Raw genomic sequence first — 22,200 nt, 5'->3', positions numbered from 1 at the left:
GTTTTTGAGTGTAGTTTTTTCCTGTTGTGTTAGAATGCGGTAGAACATCTTAAAAAACTACATTTCCCCACTACTAACAGTAACTATGATGCTATCTGTCAAGCACAGAAGGTCAGACGCGTGCATTTGAACGCAGGAGCTGTTTTATGAAAGCTTAGGAAGGAATGTATGCTAGCAAATAGGGACATAGTGACTTTATACAGTTAGCCAAGGCGGTATAAACAAGAACCAATGCTTATAATACGAAACAACAGCCACTCGTATAAAAATGTTGAATCTAATTAACTAAAGTCTAGCGTGTCAGCTCTCCTCTCAGTTAGCTTTTCTTAACACACATCTCCACCTATCTGCCACTATGTTAAAGAGCCTTGTTAGACTTCAGAGTCAGCTTGGAAATGCCCTTTCTCTCAGTAAAGTGTGCCCAAGAGGTCAGCAGTCCCGATTTACTTTGAAATACTCCACAGCCGCAGCAGGTAAGATAATGAACAATGTGGATAAAACTGTCTGCATTAGTAGTACGTTTGTAAATCTGTTGACTGACGCGATGTTTTCTGATGTTAGCAGAAAGAAAGAAATTTTATCAAGATGTCAGCATATCCCAGGGTGACGGTAAGTGCCAGATATCATCATTAATAGGTCAAGTGTAGAAGTTCTGTGTGTTTGAGAGTAAAAATCCTGTGTGTCACATGTCACAATTTCCATTGTCACAACAAAGGAAAAACAATGCTCTCCTCTGAGGAATTAAAACATGCAGACGTGCTGTGTTTTTCATACAGGCATAATTGCTTAATTAGTTGTTCCTTCTCCATACTTGTGTTGTAGGTGGTGTATATGAGATCAACCTAGACAGAAGGAAACTGAAAACCCCCGGAGGGAAGCTGTTCACAGTGCCAAATGAAGCCCTGGCCATCGCTGTGGCAACCGAGTGGGACGCTCAAAGAGACACACTCAAGTTCTACTCAATGCACCTGGTACGGCCATTGAACTGGGTATTGAATAGGGTTTAAAGAATAGTTTCTTATCCAGGGTTTCCTTCAGCGTTTAAAAATGAAGACCACTTCTGCTAATGTCACAGTCCTTAAACAGGCATCTAAGAACTACACTGATCAAGATGAGATGCCTCAGACTTTTACCACCTCTGATTACTGTTTACATGGGAAATCTTGTCATCCTTAGTTAGACCACATTCAGGGTTGATTGATATGTAGACTGCTTTTTTGATATGTCATGTGTTTTCAGTTACATATGTAAGGTTTAAAAAATATAATGTTTCTGTTTGAATATGAAGTACAAATTTTTGAGTTACGTCCATGCTCTAGAAAATATATTTATAATAGTATATGATGCATCATTTGACATGACAACTTGACACATCTTCTTGTGGGAAGGTTGTGAGGATTTGGGGTGAGAATGCTAGTTCATGTTTTCCAAAAAATATGAGAAGCCTTGATTTATTGTATGCTGCTGCAACCCAGATCCTCCATTGAGAAGTTTTACTTTACAGAACCAAATGTGAACTGATCCTCAGAAAAAAATAATGCAAGTAATAATTTTTCACCATCCAGCTATTGCCATGTTTTTAGTTTTTCATGCCACTATTGAAGGTAAATTGTAAACTCTCCCTGCAGACTACACTGTGCAACACAGCTCTGGACAATCCCACGGAGCGTAATGAGGACCAAATGATCAATGCTGCTCTAAAGTTCCTGGAGACTGACACTGTTTGGTATACTACTCATTTGATTTTTTACTTTAATTCATATATTTATATTAACTTTTTTTTAAAACATGGCTTTATTGTTGCTATTAATCAATAACAACAATGATTTAGTTGCTGGTCTATATATCTGTTATAACCAGAGCTAATTTTTCTTAATAGAGATTAAAGGTTAATATAATCATCATTAATATATCATTGTTTACACATCAATACATTTACACAACACAATGACAACATAGATATTAAATGTCCATCCTCTCAATGAAGTGACACTCTTTCAATTAAAAGTCCATGCTTGTTTGATACATATACATATTGATAATGGATAAAGACACTGTTAACAGGGAGTTACTTGCAGTTGTGGCTTTAAATGTTAATGGTGTTTATCTTGTGTGTAGTTACAGAGTAGATGAGCCCTATGCTTTGGTTGAGCTACAGAAGAATGAGTGGGACCCTGTGCTGCACTGGATTGAAAACAGGTAACAGCAGTATTAGTTTTTGTCACAGTCAAAGCACATAGACAGACATTAAAGCCCCCTAATACAGGACGGCTTATTAAGCTACTGTACTAAGCTTGTTCCTAATTGTCTTTATCTCCCACAACTCAATTGCAGATACAATGTCACTATTGGCTCCTCGTCCAGTATTTTGGGTCCTGAGATTCCAGAGGCAACCAAAGATACGTTCCGGCAACACCTGAAGTCTTTCAACTTTTGGTCTCTGACAGGTGAAATATTTCTAAACTGATCTAAGATGAGCACTTTTAACTGTATCTGTTGTGCTGAATATCATCATTATAATGGCAAGATTATATATATAAAGTATATGGTTTCTCCTGTGCAGGGCTCGAGTATGTGATCACACAGCTGAAGTCTGTTGTTCTGTCCATGGGGATGATTGACAGACATCTGAGTGTGGAGCAGGCTGTGCTGCTCTCCAGACTGGAGGAGGAATACCAGGTAGAAGAGAGTGTTTTCACCCACAATTTTTCCAACAACATTTTTAGTGAATATTGTTTTCTATTTCTTCTCCTTACAAAGAGAACCTTTGCTTATCACTGCGCCCTACATCTGTCATACTCAGAAAAAAACTTTACCTAATGTGCTCTAGAGAAACAGCACCCTCTTCTGTTTTCAGAGTGTTTCCCATAATAGCTAACCTGGCAGCACACAATGTGTATTGTAGTGTAAAGGCTGACTTTGCTCTTCTGTTCCCTGGTTTTGTTTATTTATCCATCTACTGTCTTTGCACATGGTAATGATTTTGTAATCTTGTACTGCTTCATGTACAATCATTGGTGTTGCAGTTGATAAATAATAAGACAGACCTGCTAACCTTTCTGCTTGCTATCATTGGCTTTCCTCTATTTCTTTCTCCCACAAAGATTCGGCGCTGGGGAAACGTAGAGTGGGCCCATGACTACGACATGTATGAGCTGAGGGCACGGACCGCTGCTGGAGCTCTTTTTGTTCACCTCTCATCTGAGAGTTCAACTGTCAAGCGCAAACTTCTGCAGGACTGAGAGAAAGATGAGCTCAAACATAGAACTCTCAGTAACCGAGAGAGAAACCCCAAGCACCTCTGTTTATCAATGATGTACATCAATGCAGAAAAACACAACACATCCTGTTTGTTCTATTTAGCAGTGACAGCAGCTCTGTCTGTCATCTGTTACAGAAACATCTCACTCTAGTCTTTTTTTGCAGTGTTAATATGTGGAAGCTGCCAAGAGTGACACCCCTCACAGAGTTTCCAGTCGGTTCTCAGTCATCCGCGACATTTTGGATGCTGGTGACTACTACTGTTGTCTGTTTGGTGGTGGAATGTTAATTCCCTGGCTGCTTTTTCTGTGTGCTACATTTGATTACTGGAAGGTGCATGTGCTATTCTACCAACAAACTGTCCACGCTAACTGCGCTGTGTAGATGAAAGCACACTGCATGTGAAAAAATATTCACTTGCAGTAGGTAAAACATCAAATTGCCATCTGTAGTTAAGATTGTCATCGTTCATGTTTTGTGTATTTTGGCATTTTCAGTGTGGTAATGAGGTGAGAGATTAAATACTGCACAGAGAAAGCTTGTTCATGTGTATCAACTATACAGTGCTGTTTCTACAAAAAGTTGTATTTTAGTGGAAAAGTGGGTTGCACTCTCATGCAGTTGTAATTTTCATGTACAGAGCTGAAGGTTTTGTTGCTTTTACAGTTGAAATGAATCACAGAAATGAAAAGAATGGCATTATGTGACTCATATTTGTCGGTGCCCTTTCCCTTTCCACCACTTGTGAGCAAAATACGTCAGCAGAGCTTATCGTGAATTAAAACCCAAATAAGGCAAAACATTTTTACAGGCGTCTGTCTCAATTAATGATTAAATGCTAATGTTATTTGTCTGAATCATCTCACAGAAGACCGACTGCTGCGGTCATAAAATAACAATTTCAGTTTTATAGATGCAACCTTTGTACCTTTTATTTACAATCGCCCAACTCTCATGATGGATGTTCTAACTGTCCAATCACGCTAAAGGTCAGGATTTCTTGGCCAATTACGTTGCTCTGTGGGCGGGACTTACTGGACGTTTCCTCATGTATCATCATCATCCCATGGACTGACTTGTTTGTTGTCGAGCAAGATGGAGTTCCTTTTGGGAAATCCTTACAGTACCCCAGTGGGGCACTGCATTGGTATGTAACTGGATATTGAGGAAACGACAGTGCATGCAGCTTGATATATTTGTCCCGGAAATGTTTGTTTTATGCCATAGTCATTTACGGTCTTCCTACCTTTAGCATGCTAACGTCCCTGAATAAGTTCTCTACAGCTGGAGAGCCACCGTTAGCCGCCTTGCTAACTAGTAGTTACGGTAACATCTGCTGTCATTGTGCTAGCGTTACCGTTATCAAACTAAAGGTCCTTTTTTCTACCACTGTCATTTCTTGTCTCAGCGCTAAAAAACATTAACGAATTCAGTCACTTATATCTTAAAGGTTGGCTAATAACTAAGTCAGCTAACAGTTAGCTAGCCGCCAGTCATCGTCATATACTTGGGCAGCTGTGCTTTACTGAAACGTCTTTAAATGTCATGTTCTCAGCCTTTTCAATACCTGTATGTGTGTTGCAGAGAGAGCCACTGACGGCTCCCTGCAAAGTGAAGACTGGACCCTCAACATGGAAATATGTGACATCATCAATGAAACAGAGGATGGGTGAGCACCCAGAGAAAATCAATGAATATCCACATATGTTATTGATTAACTCTCATATTTACTTGCTCAATTCAACTAAATCAAGTATTCCGTGTTCCTGTGCTGTTTACATAATGCATTGCTGCAGCATGATATGCCACTGGAGTCAGTCCTATCTTTTCTTTACCTGAAGAAGCCTAGCTCTGGTTGTGTTAGGTGGATGTCTGCAAGGCCTCTTTGCTTATCTCACTGCTCCATTAACCTTGTACTGTATGTTTAAGCGGTTGTGTGAAGTTCAGCTCTTGTTTGATTAATGGGTTGTAAACTGCCTTAGGTGGGTCTTGCCTAGCCTCGCTCAATGTACTGTAGCAGTCTATAAAAATAGGTCTGACTCTGCTTCTTTCTTGTCTCTGGGGAATGCAAGGGGTGTCATATACCCACTACTGTGATGTTGATGCAAACTGTTTGAAGTAGTCAAAGAATTCAAATGTTAGTTATTTCTATCTCACAGCAGAACAGTCACAGTGTCAGTCCAGAGATTGTGAAAAGTCAAGAAATCATTGACATGTGGCTCAGCCTGGTAGTCAGGGTGTCAGTGCCATTCAGAATGCCCCCAGAAACCTTTGGTCATTAACTTCTTGGTAATTCTTCTTGGTGTGTGTTATCGGTCCATTAAAAAGCTGTGGGCATGCTGCACTATGCTATCATTGTGTGTTTAATGTGTGCTTTTACTTGTGTGTTTGTGTACTCGTCTGTGTGTGTGCAGGCCAAAAGATGCCATTAGAGCAGTGAAGAAGAGGCTGAATGGCAACAGGAACTATAGAGAAGTGATGTTGGCTTTAACGGTGAGTTAAAGTGCGCAAAAGGGGGGCAGCTACACTGCATTTCAAGTTAAGTTATTTAAAAAAAAAGTTACTCACATACTTCAGTTGTCCTATTGTCACCATCAGACGAATATGTCACAGGTTAAATAAAATCTTACTGTGTTTTTTCTCTCACATAATGTATGTTATGTAATTATGTAGAGCAAATCACTTAAAGCCACTTGATTGTATCACATAATTTGCATCCACAGAGAATTTGCAATATCATCTACATACTGTGTCTGGTTTGAAAAACTGTTAATGTGCCCACAACAGTATGTACAGTTTGTAAGGCAGTAGCATATTCTGAAAGCAGTTTCTTCTCTGCATCCATCAGGTCCTAGAGACGTGTGTGAAGAACTGTGGCCATCGTTTTCATGCTTTAGTCACTAGCAGGGATTTTGTTGATGGCGTCCTTGTTAAAATCATCTCTCCTAAAAACAACCCACCTACAATTGTTCAAGATAAAGTACTTGCCCTGATTCAGGTAAGATATCAGTAAAATTGTATGCACCTAGTCCAGGTTTGTCGGCTTCTGTGTGCACAGTCAGCACATGCCCTGAATCTTAGTATGTCATTTCCATGACAGATGTGAGACATGTGTGAGGAAAAAAATATTTCAGATTGAGTCAGTTAGCGAGCAGTGACATGAGTTTTTTAGTGCAGGTGTTTATTACAGTAGGTGTGGCTGTGCAGCAGTCCAGGAGGTGGCCTATCATCCCCAGGCAGAGCCTCAGGTAAAGTACAGTGTCTCCAGGGCTTCAGCCAGGAGCAGCTCCAGTTACCTGTCACAGCTCGGGTAACCCTGCAAGGCTCATGTGGGCTGCTCTTATTTCCACCAGGGGAACCATGTGACTAGAGCTACAGCATGGATCCAGGAGGGCAGCATACAATACCTGTGAGGGAGAAGAGAGACTCTAATTGTTCCTTGTTTGTCTTATCACTAGACAAACAAGTTCATGACAAGAGAGTCACCTGGGAAAATTGTGTGGGAAACGTTTTTTGAGCAGCACTTCCTTCATACACACACAGCCAGAGTATTGTTGACATTTCATTTAGCAAGATGCATGGTGTTTTGCAGCTCATCGAAGTTGATAAAAGTGAGCGTGTGTGCACAGTGAATAGTCTAGACTAAGTTGATATATTCCAGCCAAACTGTGTAGCCTTGGTTAGAGCATTGGGTTTGCATATTTACTGTACTGGTTTTACTGTACATAGCCTTTATGATGTTTGCAGACACACTGACACACACAACGGAGAGAAGGGAACTGTTGTGAAAATTTGAATTTAGATTAAACCGACTTGCAGTTTGAAGTGACTAAGTAGAACAAGAACTCACTCAAAGACCTTGTGCACTTGTTTTTTAAAAGTGTGTCATGTGTTTGAGCTCTTGTAATGGCCCGGTCTAGCTTTAGCCTGCCCACTGCTGAGAGAGAAAAGCCAAGAGCTTTGTGGTTTGTCGACTGAATGTATTCAAGACAGACAAACAGAAATGATCAGAGAACAGGCCTCGTTTATTATACTGACATCCCTTGCTTTGTTTGCTGTCCGCCCTCCCTTTACCCGTTGTTTTTTCTTTCATTCTCTCCTTTTTAACTCCCTTTTTCTTACTTTGCCTTCTCCAGGCGTGGGCTGATGCATTCAGGAGCAGTCCAGACCTCACAGGAGTGGTCCAAATCTATGAGGAGCTAAAGAGGAAAGGCATCGAGTTCCCCATGTCAGAGCTGGAGACCCTGTCGCCTATACACACACCTCAGCGGGTACAAGGCATCGCATTAAGCAGCTCAGCTCATGTGTGCAAAAGATTCTACGCAAAAACTAATCAGAATAAGATTATCTTTCTAATTAATCTGTCCCATTCTGTTAAGTATATTATCTCATTGTTTGTTGCTTCTAGTCTGCAACTGCTCCAGAGGGCGACTCCACCCTACACAAGTACAGCACCGCTACTCAGCCCACACCACATGCTGTCCCCCCAGCCTACACTGACCCCCAGGTCCCCAACATTCATGCCTCTGGATCCATCAATCCTACACCTGAGCAGGTACAGTGTTGTTCCCATACATGACTGAAACTAAACAGTTGCTTCAGATGTGTATCCAACCTGTAACAACCTGCAGTTCCCTTACAAAAGAAGATGTCTTGATCCAATCCTTTCTGTCTGACGTACCACCAGAGCTGTCATGTTTCAGTAGGGAGCTAAGCTGAAGGTTATTTAACACTATTGTTTATTATATCATCAGAATGTGGGTGTTTAGTCTACTTTGTATTTGTAGTGTAATCATTCGGACTGTCAGAGGCTGGACGTTTCAACCATTTATCTATTACTTTTGGCTGTCTTTGCTAACTTATTTTCACACACTCAGTTGCAACGTGTGGTTTTACATGTATGTAATGTGTATCTAATGTATTTGGCTGTTTATTTTCCTCTTTAACACAAAAATGCAGATATATATTTTCAGTCAAATCAAAATGATTCAGTTTTAGTTGAGTTAAAATGAGTTTAATTGAGTTTTCCAAGTAGCCCTGGTTTGGAATCACCGTTTAAACAACCCTGTTGTCTGCAAATCAGATTCTTTTTCTAACACCAGCTTGCGTGTAGTAGACTGTAACTGTAGATGAATTTATCTCTGTGTCATCCAGATTTGCCGGCTGCGCAGCGAGTTGGACATTGTTCGAGGAAACACTAAGGTGATGTCAGAGATGTTGACTGAGATGGTCCCAGGACAGGAGGACGCTTCAGACTATGAGTTACTACAGGCAAGGAGCCACTTATGTGTGTTTGTCTGTGTCAACACTCTGAAGTGTGTAAATGAACAAATATAAAAGACTGGTATTTTTTGTTTGAACAGACCTGTGCAAACCATTTAGAAAACCCCTAACCTGAGATCATCATGCTTAAATGTGTTTACATATGTTTGTACGTTCTTAGGAGCTGAACAGGACTTGCAGAGCCATGCAACAGAGAATAATGGAGCTCATCTCCTGTGTTTCCAATGAAGCTGTGACTGAGGAGCTACTGCATGTCAACGACGACCTCAACAACATTTTCCTACGCTACGAAAGGTTAGAAAGCTCTGACAAGTCCACAGACAAATGCAGGGCTCACACTAATTTTTAGGAGGGGAAAAAAGTACACACACACAAACTCATTTATACCCCGACAGTATTGCAGTGTTTGCACAGATTTGGTGAGGTAAACTGAAGGGCTCTTGTTAATTTCTTTCATGCCGTCCTGTCTTTGCCTCAGGTATGAGAGGTTTAGGTCTGGGAGGTCTTCAGCTCAGAGCGTCAACAATGGGGTGAGTCAGCAGTTACTTCAGCTGGTGAAACGCCCAGTGTTAACATCACTAGTTCCTTCATGTCATGGTGTTTATTTTCTGCTCATCTTTTCTCATTCTTTGATGTCCACACTTTTCAGTGTCTGTTGTGTGTCCATGTTACATGCTTTTACAATGTCTTTCAAGTGTGGTTATCTGTCAGTTACCTGTCAATGATTTACCAGATGTACATGCCTGATCAAACAGAAACCCAACAGACATATGCATTTACATTGATTCTATAATGCAAAGCAAAAGTTGTATTTTTTTTTGTTTGTTTGTTTTCCATTTGGACATGAATTTGTCTTTTATATAATACAACCAGAGCAGGCCTGTTGCTTTTAAGTGCTGTCCAGCAGGGGGAAACATTGACTGTGACAACACAATGCAAAGGGAAGTCATTGCAATTTAGAAATGCACTTGTGTTATCCCATGCCAGAATGGAATACAATCACCAGTCCTCTAAGAAGGGTGCTTTAGACCTGATAGCATTATGGGAAACTGAGTTTGGCATCACATCTAACAGGTGCCTCTCATTGTTTCCAGAATGGTTTCCATTTGTCAGTTTTATTGACATCCATTCCAATCTCGCAAGGTTTCAAATGGACCTGTCAACAAAATAATACTGTGTATGTCTAAATCGAGTTGGAGAACAATGTTTATCAACAGCTATGATTTAGTTGATTCCATGAATGTCACATGCCTACAGCTGCTAACAGCAGAGCCTTTCTTTGCTTCATAGCTTTTGTCAGTTTCTTGTTGTGTCTATTAGACACCAGAAAATATCTTGAAAAGCATGAAGGTGCTCTTGGAACATTTTTGCTGCTCCATTGGGTTTCCAGTTAATCAGGCATGTTATATCTTCCATAGGTTCATACCATTACATTGTGTCCCTGCACAGGCATGTAAATGGTATTCACTGTCTCTTCCTTTCTGTTCTTTTCTGTTCTACTGTTTCTGTGGCTAGCTGAGACAGGCAAGTATGAAAATATTGTCCCTAAATGACCAGTGTCACCCCCACAGCGACTGTTGAAACATGGCTAAATAATATGGGCCCAGCCTCCACCACTATCTTTCACCCCATATGGCATGTTTTGACTATGCAGCCCCCAACAGCCAATGATACGATGAACCTGGAGGTAGACTGACAGTGGCACAGCTACAGCCACTGTCATGTTGTGTTTGCATTATCTCAGACAGTCAGAGTTTGAGATTTGCAAAATGATCTTGATAGAGCAGCTCCTCCAGAGCCCAAAGATTCAGTCTCCCCTCCTCCTTCCCTGCTCTATTTCCACCTTCTTAAGGGGATTGTTTTGTTTTTATGGATAACCAGCAGTTAGGAAACATCTGTCATAACTGACTAAAAATCAAAAATGAATGGCAAACTTGTCCATTTCCTCTGAGCAAATACCATGGAAAACAAAATATATCTTTACTGTAAAACAGTATTTTTGGAACCCCTTAAGAAACAGTTTTTCAGGAGGATGTTTAATTTCCTGCCACCCTCAGTCACAGACATTTTCATGCTCTCCTGAAGCTAACCAACAAGTTTTCCACCTTTTTACTTGTTCTTATTATGCACTGTGCCTTCATTTTTTATTTTAGACCAAAAATGTTGTTTTTTGTTTTTGTTTTTTTTCTTTCTTTTCTTTTCTTTTCAAACACAGTCAAGGGACTACGTACTGTATAACCCTGCCTTTCCTTAGCCTCCCACAAAAGGATTTGTTTTACACCTTATGAGCCACAGACCGTAAATCCTTGTCTCTGCTCCTACATGAAACAAGAGCTATAAAGTGTGTCTCATCACTCCTCCTTCACCAGGTCCTGAGTGAGGCTACAGAGGACAACCTGATCGACCTCGGCCCAGGCTCCCCGGCGGTGGTCAGCAACATGCCGAACGCAGCCCCAACTAGCCTGCCCCCCACCATCACAGCCCCTGCAGGAAGGCCCTCCTCCCCTGCCACCTTGGCCTCTCGCCTGGCTGGTCTTGGTATGCATCTCCTACCTCAGACATTAGACGAGTGCTCACTTTGAGACTACAACAGTGGTGTTCTCCAACAGCTGGTAAAAGCTGGATGTGTTTCAGAACATTTGTAACCAACATGAGCGGTTTTGTGAAATTAGCCCACTGGCTAGTTAGTCATGTAATAATGAATGAATAATGAATGAAACACTGAACACAGCTGAACACAAAACAATTCAGAAGGTCGCTTTGTTGCCAAACTTATGTCACTTATGTTTACATCACTGGATTAAAGGAACAGTTCCACATTTCTGTTTGGATTTCTTGCCAATAGTTGATGAGATGGTTGATTCCACTTTCTGTCTGTGAGTTAACTTTACAGCTAGCTTAGCTTAGCATAAGACTGGAAGTGGGGGGAGCTCCATGAAACCACAACTTGTCATTACGTTTGGGTTTGTGTACGGACTAAATAAACAAGATACAACGTGATAGGTGTGTTTTTGAACTTTGGACAGAGCCTGGCTCGCTGCTTCCCCCTGCCTCCAGTCTTTCTGCACAGATATGATCTGCCTCTCAGCAAGAAAACGAGTACGCATATTTCCCAAACAATTTGAACTATTTGTTCAACTCCTGCACCTGAACCACTGCAGATTGACAAAATTTAGCCCCAAACTGTTTCTGCATTTGACCTCTGATAAGCATCAGCATTGCTTCTTAGTGGATTTGTGACACTGTAGGAAATTTTTGTACAATTCAATTGGCTTTGTAGTTTACTCTGTGGGATTCTGTTTTTACACTCTAGGGTTACTTGACAATCAAGTGTATTATTCTTTTCCCTCCAGACATGGGTGCAGACAGTGTGAGCAGCACCCTGAGCTCTCTGTCCAGCTGTAAGCCTCCTCCTGCTGCTCAGGACGACTTTGACGTGTTCGCTCAAACCAGGACCGGAGCTGTGCCTGAGCCACACAAGACGTAAGGACACATTAGAGATTTAATGTTGATTGTTGCTGAAATTAAATTTAACGGTTATTCTGAGGGCTGGGATTAATAGTTATTGTCATAAATCGATGCACCTATATTGTTTTGTTTGAGCTGTTTTGTTGTTTTTTGCTTAAAAAAGTCGTGTAGACAATAAAAAATTCAGTTCCAGATTCACTTTCTGCTGATCAATGAGTCGACTAATTGTTTCAGCTCTAATCACATTTTTAATTAGGAATCAAAAGGCAAAAACAATTTCCCAACACTTATTATAAAAGCCCTTGTCTGTGTCCTGTCTCAGCACTGCAGCAGAAGACAGCCAGGCTCCTGGTGGCCTTCCTCCCACTCTGGATGTCCTACAGCCAACTGCAGGAGTGGTGAGTGACACAGGCTTATCTGTCCAGTGTGGGCTGTGACTTTCACTCAGTGTTTTCTTGACCACGTATGTCTGTGTGTGTGTGTGTGTGTGTGTGTGTGTGTGTGCTGTACGACAGGCTGTATCTCATGTTTGAACTGGTGCTGCTGGATGCAACTAATCTAGTTCTCAAACTGAAGATTTTTATTTATTTTTTGCCAGTTTCTTGTATTTTTAACTTTGCTTAAGCATCTTAAGTAGAACTACTCCTTCTAATCTGTTGTTTTTGTTGCATTACTAACAAGACTGACGTAGATTTTGTCTTGTCAGTTGTTTGTTCGCTTCTCACAAAACTTTTTTCATCTCTATACTAAACGGTCAAGTAGGAAAGGAAACACTTCAGATCTTAAAAACTTGGAAACATGCTCTGTAGCTGCTGTATCACCCACTAGTGGGTTGTTTTCTATTATTCAAATCTAGTTTTCTTTGTAATGAAACGGATTCAGCTTGTGGTCACTGGATGAGAGTTCATTTCCTGCTGTGGTGTCAGACGTGATTTTGCTTCCTGTATTTCCTCGTCGCCAGCATTACCGGCTTTAACCTGCATGCTGAGGATGTGCCGGCGTTGTGTTTGTGTGAATGTGGATGTTCCCTCACAGGCTGCTCATGTGATGTGCCACACCGTTCACAAACATTGATTTCCATTCCATTTCTTCATTATTATTATTTTTTTTCCCTCACGAAATACTCTCTTATGTTGCATTTGACACTGAAGTTCATTTAAGTCATATATTCTTTTGTGTTTGGGGCGGGATTTTTTTTTTTTTTGCTCTGTTTTCCGGCCACCTGTGGTGGTCTTGATGCTGCCCCGTAGGGTGTCGGTGGCCAGTCCTCTGTCATGGATGACATAGAGGAGTGGCTGTGTACTGATGTGGTGAGCCCATCATGATTTTTATTTCTGCCTGCACTTCTCCCTCTTTGCTTTTTCACTCTGTTGTAGCCCCTTATCTCAGTTTTTTTGGAGCCAGAAAGTAACACATTTCTCTTATATCACATTTCCTCACTCTTTGACCACATTTTAACATCCTAGTTTACTTTGAAGATACTAACAGTGTGTTGTGGGGGCGAACTCACCTTATTACGAAAGAATGTTGTGAAATGAGCATAAGGCCTTGAATGTAAATGAATGCAAATGTCCACGATCAGGTGGTCAGGTCTGTGAATATGTGTCTCCGTCTGCTCTCAGCTTTGACAACCAAGGATAAAGTTCCTTCTCATGTGAGAGATTTTTAGTTGTAGCTTCACATTTATGAAAGTTTCCTAACTTATATCAAATTATTGAAGTTGCCCAACCTGAACTGAATCTTAACCGAAAGCTCTGACTTGTCTAAGATTTTTTCCACCAGCCACTTTTTTAATGTGATGCAAGGGAAGAGAGGATGCATAGTTTTGTGTTGTGGTCCAGAATAAGTGATAAAGCATTACAAGACTTCATGCTCATTTTACACACATTTGTAAGATTGTGTTGCATTATTGAGTGGGAATATCCAGCTGTTTTGGTTGGGAGGCAACTGGTGGATTTGTTTTGGTGTTCTTAATATGTCATATGAATGGGCATCAATGGAAAGTGGTACTAACAGGTAAGTGGCTCTTTGTATAGTAATAAAAACTGACTGGTGAGTGTTAAATGATAAAACAGGTACTCTGCTGTTGTGTGTGTGGTTTTGTCTAAGTTAGTGGTTTTGGTCTCGTGCACAGGAGCAGAGTTTGTCTTGATTTGTGGTGGTGGTTTTGCAGTGACATAAGTTTGACAAAATCAACTACCAGGTGTGACATTGTCTGTTTTTTTCCCCCGACAGAAAGGAGATGAAGGTGAGGAGGGTGTGACAAGTGAAGGTAGGATGACGTAAATCTCCTTTTTCTCAGTTTTCTGTTGTTTCCAGCTGCATTTCACAACATTTCACTTTTTTTTTTTTTGGTACCAATTCTTCTAGAGTTCGACAAGTTCCTGGAGGAGAGAGCCAAAGCGGCAGAGATGGCCCCCAGCCTACCGTCGCCCCCCGGTGGCGACCCGGGTGCAGCGCAGGAAACCCCCAGCCGCAAGAAGCCAGACAGGCCGGAGGACACTTTGTTTGCCATGTAGACCTTTCACCTTTGACCCCCGACCCCTCAGCCTGAGACCCGACCAGCCGAGAAGCATCACCCGAAGACGGACTGACCCGACACTAAAACACATCCACCTCCGTTCTCACTACAACACAGTTCAGTTACACTACAGAGATTTGTACATGCCATCCTTGTAAAAAAAAAAAAAAAAAGAAAGAAAAAAGGGAATTGTTCTTGCTCTCCGTTAATTTCCCAGTAGAAAAAGAAAACCAAATAAATAGCCTATTTTGATACGCCACCAGACGATGGATCTCACCCACCTGAGGACCAGTGTCAGAGGCAATGAGGCAGCCTGCTTATTCCTCCTCCTTGTTCTTCTCATGTGTGAAGAATCTCCCTCCTCCTGCTGTGGACTGCAGAGCTTCATGTTGCAGCTAATCCTGATGATAAGATGTAGATTTTTTTTATATATATAGATATATATCTATATCTATATATATATATATATATAAAAGAGTCCTTGTCATAAATAGGAAATACATTTCCTATCCAAGCCCTCCAAGCATGCATTAAGACCACCAAACTTGATTATTTAAGTTTTTACTATTAAAGAACCCCCATCAGAAACATTATGGTTGTTATTGCAGAATTTAAAGGCAGAAACGCTGAGCGTACCTACACGGATATCGTTTTGGTGTTTGTCTCAGTCCCTTTTCAAGTCAGCCTGAGTTGAATTGTAAATCTGTAAATGACAAATGTCAAGTTTATGCGTTGTGTGTATATTTAAGCTACAGTATGTATGAAAGAGATGTGGATTTAATGTAGATTTTTGAAAATGGTTTAATGTTTGCAGCTGCTCTGACAATAGGGATGTACCTCACTGGGGTCAAGTTTTCCACAAGAAAAGGGAATAGTAAACATCTGATCATTTGCAAGCTCTAAATCAGAACGATAACAGAAGGGAATTTAGTTTTTGTGATCGGCATAATTGCGCAGCATACCGACAAATGTGTTCTTTTACCTTCTTTTGAATCTGTCGTCTCATGTTGTAGATTTGTCTTTAAATTTAACTGCAGTTGTTTGATGATATGTTGGTCACAACTGATTTACTGAGATTATTTTGCTGAGATTTTATTAGCATAAAGCTGCTGTAGCTGGTTTTACTTCCATCTGCTGAACGATACGGTCTAATTATTCTTGTTTATGTAATCGTGTGTGCTGAAAGTGTGTCGTTGAACGCTTTGACAGGGAGTGGGAATGTTATTTTAAACAGAATCCCAGTCAGAGGTACTGGTAGCTGAGGGAGACACATGCTGTCATTGGTGGGTTTTAACTCATTGATTGTAGGTTTTAACTCCTGTTTGAATAGATGATGCTGTATCTGTATCTAAAACTGAGTTTAGAGGACCAAATTTGTGCTGTCTTCTGGATGTGGAAGGAAAATTCCAGATAACTGGGTTGTTCAAACATAGTCCAGTCCCGTCTTTAACCTGGGACCCAGTTTCATATCCAGGGAAATGTAATGAGAGTTCAGTATCACACTACAAACGCTGTTTGCACATTATTATTCTCCTTTATTTCTTGACACTGACATCTTAAAATGGCCTGACCTTTCAACATGACATTTGTTTTCAGAAATGAGCTTGCCGCAGACACACCTCTACAAATGAGACATTTCACTGTTCTGACAATAATAAATGCAACATGTAACACAGTCACAACAAGCTTCAAACAAGCGTGCACTTTGACAGCCGCGTTACCTTTCAACTCGTACTGTAAATCAGCTAACACTAATAATGTAATGAGAAACAGGTGTAGAAATAATTTATTCAGCACAATTTTTTTTTTTCTTCAAATCAGTATTTTAAATCATTTTATTGTAGAAAAGGGAAATGAACTGAAATGTTTAGGGAGAGTATGAGAACTTGTCATAATGATGTGTGTTTTAGTGTTTTTTGGCTTTTGTTTATGGAGTTCAGATTTTCCTTTTTTTTTTACACTGCTGCTGGCTAATGTATCTTTGTCATGTTTATTGGTTTCTTGGGTGTTATTGTCGGTCGACTGTGTCCATACAGTGAACATATGGATGTGGTTTATAAGGACAGGTCATCACTGATTTGTAGCTGTAAGAGAATCACACCAGTTGTCCCATTTATCTTATGAAGGAAACATATTTTTAATCCATTCACTCACTCGTACTTTTATGGACTAACTAGCAGATGACTTAACAGACACACTTACTTCGGACACTTTCAATAAAGCATCATCATTGCACTTTTTTGAAAGGGAAACTCCCTTTCTACTTCTGTTTTCTTGATTTAGTAAAAAATGTGTGTACGCGCGCGTGTGTGATTGTGTGTTTGTGTGAGTCAGCTGTTCTGCAACGCAGAAACGTTTTATCTCAGTTGAACAAAAGACGCCTCCAAATGTGTGTTTTAAGAACACATGTTGTCCTGTTTGATACTGCCCTGGTTTGTTTCAGTGTGAGCTCTGTCAGTGGTGTATAACTGAATCTCAGCGTGCTGATAACCAGAGAGTCATCTCAGACCTGTTCTGCAGAGGAACAATATGTTTCTCTGTTTGTCACTGGACGATATGAAAAGAGATGCTGATAAGGGAGGCTGTGCTGTGTGACTGCTACTTTCCTGAGTTGCCTCATCTCTCATTTCTCTTTGTGTTGTTTGACTTATGCATGAACTCTAATAAAACATTAGCAGTGTGTGATCCAGACTTGTGTTTTTCTGTCTTTATTGTTTTATTCTGATAAGAATCAAATGTTTCATACAATATGAAGTCGTGATTTGGTTCACCACTCCAGTCCTCTCCTTGGCATACCATCCTTTGCCTGGAACCCTCTTCAGATGGTAATAACCGAGGCTGACCTGTAGTAACCCTTTTCATTTACCTTACCCCCACCACTCCACCACCCCGCCTCTCTCTGGAAGGCCGTGGGCCCCACACCAGGGGCTTCCCCATTGGCCGTCTGGAATCGCCTCATCCCACAACATGGCCCCTCACATTCTGCCTCAGTCACTGGAGCGTTTTCCCGGTCAAAAAGAAAGAGGGGTGTGTCTGCCAGACAGCAGACTGGAATACACCAGTGCACAGGATCCAGTTTGACTCAACATGTGCCGTTTGAAATGAGTAAATTATGTCTTTAAATTCGTACTGCACAAAAGAGCTGGGGGATTTCTCTATGAGAGGTAAATGGATGCTTTTATGTTTTTCAGTTTGATCACTGAAGAAAAATTACGTTCAAAAATTTGATTTAAACAAATTGTGACTAATTAGATATGTGATCTTTGTAATAACGTCTTTGTTAAATTGCTAGAAGGAAAATATTCAAATGTGGTTGTAAATCAGAAAAGAAGAATAATTTTTTTTGCCAGAGGCAGAGACACCATGTGCTACTTGTTGGCATGAGACTGAGGAAGCATGAGCAAGAGTTACTGTTCATATGGCAACATGCCACCACAACTACTGCCATATGTGAAGATAGCGACTGCCGATGATACAGTCACACAAGACTAAAAATAAATTATGACCAAGCTGTGACTGTTGTCCCCTGCAAATACTAATTAGACTCACTAATTATTATATTCTGATGAGTATCACTTTAACCGTAACATCGTAACATCTGGTGCAGAGGCCTGAGTGTGTGAAGCTGTTGGATCGCTCAAAGATTGATTCAACTTCACAGAAGGGAAGAAACATGGAGGATTCACATTTTCCCAGCCTCTTTCCCACAGATGGACACACACCGGCCTGGTGTGTGTGATCCCCCCCCCCTCCCCTCAGTCCACAAGCAGTTAGTTAGCACACCCTGGTGGTTGGACTACGGAGCCTGATGACACACACAGAGGTCAACGTGAGTGATAAGGAAACCATCATCCCAACAACTTGAACCATCAGTCAAACAGAATCTCCCCCGAACAGAGCAGCATTGAAACCACTGTCGACACCAGCCGTGGAACAAGTGTATCCGGTGTGAGTGGAAATGCTGGCCAGAGCTGTGGTGCATTGTAGTTGCATTGCATGTTCTGCTAACACAGTGCAATGGATCTGCTTTGCAACACAGAACACGGCCGTGACACAACTCAACCAGGAGCATCAACAAGAGGAGCCTCGTCCGTTATATCACACAACTTGTGGCTAGAGTGTCGGTCAGCTGCTGTGTTGCTGTGTGATGTTCACCAGTTTACAGTTTACATGGTGCAGGATCAGAAACATCTGGGTGAAGTTTGAACGGTGCCTATACAGGCCTGTACCACGGTGCATGATGTTCCAGGTGTTATTTGCATAACAATTGCAATTACTAATGTAATTCAATAGAAAATTTACAATCTTTGTGTTTTAATTACTTTTAGTTTGTTATATTTGAGGTGTGTCGGTGCAGACATGTGGCATAATAAATAGAGATGTAGAACATTTGACACTGTTGTATGTGTAAAGTCTGTTGTTGTCCAAAAACTATTAAAGACACATCGATGTTTGCCACATCAACACACTGGGTGACATGTTCCTTCATTAGCATAAACATGGGTGCTGTAGTTTATTTTCAGTCTATACCACATACACTGGCCTGCTGCTGTAAATATTCACCAGTGGACCAAATGTGTATTCATCCGCAACTGAAAGTAGTCCACATCAAACGCACTATGTACTTTCTGCCTGATTAAGTGAAAAAAAACTACAGTGCCCATCTTCAATATTTAAACATTTCCATCGTCAGTTTTGTTGGGACTGTATCAGAAAGGTGTTGATCGAACCCTGTGTTAATCTTTGTACACATTGTATGACATTGTACGCTCTACCTGTTATTTGTGTAACTGTGTATTCGTGCCTCCAGTGGAGTTCTGTGTAGGTTTCAGGTGCAGATGAAAAGGGTCAAATCATTCCTCTCAGTGTAAGAAAGGCTTGACGCCTTTTCTGAAACTTTACCAAAGGTGGCATGTTTATCAAATGAGATGTGACAAATTTAAACAGATGTCTGGCAGATTTCTGAGTTATGTATTTCAAGCCCTTTTCCTTTATTAAATTGCCTCTTTTCCATTTTCTCTCTGGAAACCTCTCCAGTCGCCTCCAGTCCACCACTTCTGTTGTATTCCTAGCAGGGACAACCTCCCGACAGTCTAAATGTAAACACATCTTCCAACTAACATTGATTGACATGCTGTGTTGATTTTCTCATTACTGACACACATGCACACTTGAAGCCATTTAAAAAATAATAGCATATTCCAGTGTTAAAGTGCACACAGGCTGTACCTGCAAGCAGCTCTGCACATGCCACAAAATGGCAAAAGGGCAAAGATGAATGTACGTCAAAATCCTCAGGCTATTTCGCTGATCTTCATTAGCTGCTAGCTCACAGTGATAGCAATGTGTGCCCCCCCCCCTTAGATTATTCACCTCCTGCAGCCTCAGCTCAAGGAAATGTACAGAAAAAATCACACTCATACACTAAACAGATATGTTTATGTCATTGGAACAAAACAGTACACTCATATTTATCTTCAGACAGTAATCCTCACCACAGCCTCAGTGAAACTTCATCGCTAAACAAGCATTGAAGATTAAATGACCTATTTGTGTTTATGATTTACTTTATATTAACGTTGCAGATCAACGGTTTCCCAATTTCCTCTACCTGCACTTCCGCTGTTTCTTGCCCTGAGCTGCTCATTTTACCTGCCAGCATGTAATGAAGTCTCAAACTAAACAAAATGTCCACACTCCTAATAATGAGAAATATCATTGTGTGTGTAATTATAAACAACTGGCTGAGGATGGCAGAGGGATAACTTGGAATAAACCTGATGAATTTATATTCGTTTAATAGAGGCCATTCACTGGGACACTGTGCCAGTAGCTACAGTTTCATATATTCATATTATAACATAATATGTGCATTGACTTTTCGGGCCTGACTGGTGCCTTGCTTTCTCTTTAGCTGCCTCAAAAGACCCCCCGTAGCCTCAGAGCACTTTATGCTAAGTTAATTTACCCAAATATATCCGCGGCGTCACGGCAGCAGCAGCAGCAGCCCCCACTATTCAACATCAACAACTTTGTTAATGGAAACTTGCTGATCCATAAACGTTTGCGCCGCCACAGACGGTTGCTGGGGGGCAGTTCACATATGAATGTTAAAAACCCACAGATCGATGAGGGGCATTTGCAAAGGAGGCATAAGGTGTGTTTAATTATAATTGCGTCAGGGGTTTCGTTTGTGTGTGAGTGTGTGTGTGTGTTTGTTGGGGGGAGGTGTTGCTGTTAAGGCTTAGGCAGGGGCCCCTGTATTTAAATAGGGTCACATCTCGGCCTCACCTTGCAAGTGTTATGCTATATTAAATGCCACTCATGTTAAGTGTGTTGAAACTCCTCTGATGTAGTCAAGACATAATATAAAGGTTAAATTGAAAAATGTCCCTTCAACGGCACAGGAACACGCCATGATTGATCTCCCTCGTACAGCCAAGAAATGTTATCCAGACCTCTGTTTCGTTAGGCTCCTTTTTAGGTGCGTGAATACAATATGTTATAATCAGGGGTGACTGGATTAGAATTTAAGTGTCAGTCAATCAGGATTTCAAAAGGTCAATGAAAAAAATGTGCAATATGTGGGTCGTAAGTGGGTGTGAAATAATTGAATTCAGTCAGAAAAGGTCTTTTCACAGAGAACACTTTGACTCTCTCTGATCTATACGTCGTGTGTTTATGTAGAAGGTCATAAACCAGAGTGTTGGACAAAGTGAAATTTTGATGATTAGTATGAATGAAATACTGTATGAAAATAGTATGTACAGTATGTACCAACATGTACCGGTACCCTGGAAAGCTAACTGGAGTTCAGCCATCATTCATTTTGTTATTTACGCTTCCTGTGACACGTCAAAATGTCTTTCATGAAAAACGCCTGGACATGTAATAGTGAAGTAAAGACCTCATGATTAGATTTTAACTCCCGTTGAGGCTTGAGAAAATTATTGTTTAAAAGGTTTCAGTAGAGAAACAAATAGTTTTAAGCTACAATGAAGCAGATCATTTCTCTTTTTCTGACAAAATCATTTCTGATTTTCAGGAAAATTTTAGAGACAAATGGATCATAAAGCTGGACTCCTTGTGAGAGACAGTTGTCCTGACACTAAATAAAATAAAATAACATGACCACAGTGGCCATTAATCAGAGCTAAATGACATGAGTCATATTTAGGTTTAACGGTCTGTGCTGTGGTGACAGGTGACAAAAGGAAAACCCTGAAATTTTCAATAAATTCTTCTTTTATGAAGAAAAAACATGTGACCTTCTGATCTGAAGATAATTCAATGAATCCAATAAATGGAGTTTGTTGTACTTTTTAAAACATTTTTAAACACATCATATTCCTGTGTATATACATATATAGAATACTGTAAACCTAGTCTATGTCAGCACTGGACACTGCACAAACAGTATAATGACAATATGAACACTGCACTGTAATGTTCACATTTTATCTTCGACAGCACGTTGCTTTCTTTAAGTGACTTTTTCCATCTGGAATCCATCACACAATACTGTACCTCTTTATTTTGTTCCTCGTTTACATTTTCAAGTCAGTAAAATTCCTCTTGTGGAATTTCTCTTGTCTTTGGATGTCCTCATACTTCCCAGTTTTGGACACAGATGCTAGTGAAGGAATAAGTTTTCCCTTGCTCTTTTT

General features: G+C 40.6%; 2 protein-coding genes across 5 annotated transcripts; both read left to right on the top strand.

Annotated features, from left to right (window-relative positions):
* Positions 1 to 88: 88 nt before the first annotated feature.
* atpaf2 (ATP synthase mitochondrial F1 complex assembly factor 2) lies at positions 89 to 4,055 on the top strand. 2 transcript variants are annotated; one of them, XM_022743087.1, is made up of 8 exons: positions 89 to 473; positions 565 to 609; positions 823 to 971; positions 1,629 to 1,726; positions 2,119 to 2,199; positions 2,335 to 2,447; positions 2,564 to 2,679; positions 3,105 to 4,055. In XM_022743087.1, the coding sequence occupies exons 1-8, from the start codon at positions 356 to 358 to the stop codon at positions 3,240 to 3,242; spliced, it is 858 nt and encodes a 285-aa protein (XP_022598808.1). In that variant the 5' UTR covers positions 89 to 355; the 3' UTR covers positions 3,243 to 4,055. The 2 variants fall into 2 exon arrangements, with proteins under 2 accessions (XP_022598808.1, XP_022598807.1); XM_022743086.1 differs by having other exon boundaries at positions 562 to 609.
* Positions 4,056 to 4,338: 283 nt separating this feature from the next.
* LOC111219861 (TOM1-like protein 2) lies at positions 4,339 to 17,224 on the top strand. 3 transcript variants are annotated; one of them, XM_022742700.1, is made up of 15 exons: positions 4,339 to 4,408; positions 4,846 to 4,930; positions 5,676 to 5,754; positions 6,110 to 6,259; positions 7,398 to 7,532; positions 7,670 to 7,816; positions 8,416 to 8,532; positions 8,705 to 8,838; positions 9,023 to 9,074; positions 10,914 to 11,082; positions 11,898 to 12,027; positions 12,335 to 12,410; positions 13,263 to 13,322; positions 14,248 to 14,284; positions 14,383 to 17,224. In XM_022742700.1, the coding sequence occupies exons 1-15, from the start codon at positions 4,357 to 4,359 to the stop codon at positions 14,529 to 14,531; spliced, it is 1,572 nt and encodes a 523-aa protein (XP_022598421.1). In that variant the 5' UTR covers positions 4,339 to 4,356; the 3' UTR covers positions 14,532 to 17,224. The 3 variants fall into 3 exon arrangements, with proteins under 3 accessions (XP_022598421.1, XP_022598422.1, XP_022598423.1); XM_022742702.1 differs by lacking the exon at positions 4,339 to 4,408 and adding an exon at positions 4,561 to 4,587; XM_022742701.1 differs by lacking the exon at positions 13,263 to 13,322.
* The last annotated feature ends 4,976 nt before the right edge of the window (positions 17,225 to 22,200 follow it).

The sequence above is a fragment of the Seriola dumerili genome, unplaced genomic scaffold (genome assembly GCF_002260705.1).
Source record: "Seriola dumerili isolate Sdu_G_001 unplaced genomic scaffold, Sdu_1.0 BDQW01000068.1, whole genome shotgun sequence".
In the NCBI taxonomy this organism is placed as follows: domain Eukaryota; kingdom Metazoa; phylum Chordata; class Actinopteri; order Carangiformes; family Carangidae; genus Seriola; species Seriola dumerili.
The sequence above is the reverse complement of the archived record's forward strand: the minus strand, read 5'-3'. Positions and strand labels throughout refer to the sequence as shown.

Bases quoted from the DNA above. Each gene is read 5' to 3' on its own strand.
- LOC111219861 (XM_022742700.1), top strand. From the start codon at position 4,357: ATGGAGTTCCTTTTGGGAAATCCTTACAGTACCCCAGTGGGGCACTGC. The intron at 8,533-8,704 runs GCAAGGAGCCAC...GTACGTTCTTAG, and splicing joins CAGACTATGAGTTACTACAG to GAGCTGAACAGGACTTGCAG. The intron at 8,839-9,022 runs GTTAGAAAGCTC...TCTTTGCCTCAG, and splicing joins ATTTTCCTACGCTACGAAAG to GTATGAGAGGTTTAGGTCTG.
- atpaf2 (XM_022743086.1), top strand. From the start codon at position 356: ATGTTAAAGAGCCTTGTTAGACTTCAGAGTCAGCTTGGAAATGCCCTT. The intron at 474-561 runs GTAAGATAATGA...TTCTGATGTTAG, and splicing joins ATACTCCACAGCCGCAGCAG to CAGAAAGAAAGAAATTTTAT. The intron at 610-822 runs GTAAGTGCCAGA...CTTGTGTTGTAG, and splicing joins CAGCATATCCCAGGGTGACG to GTGGTGTATATGAGATCAAC.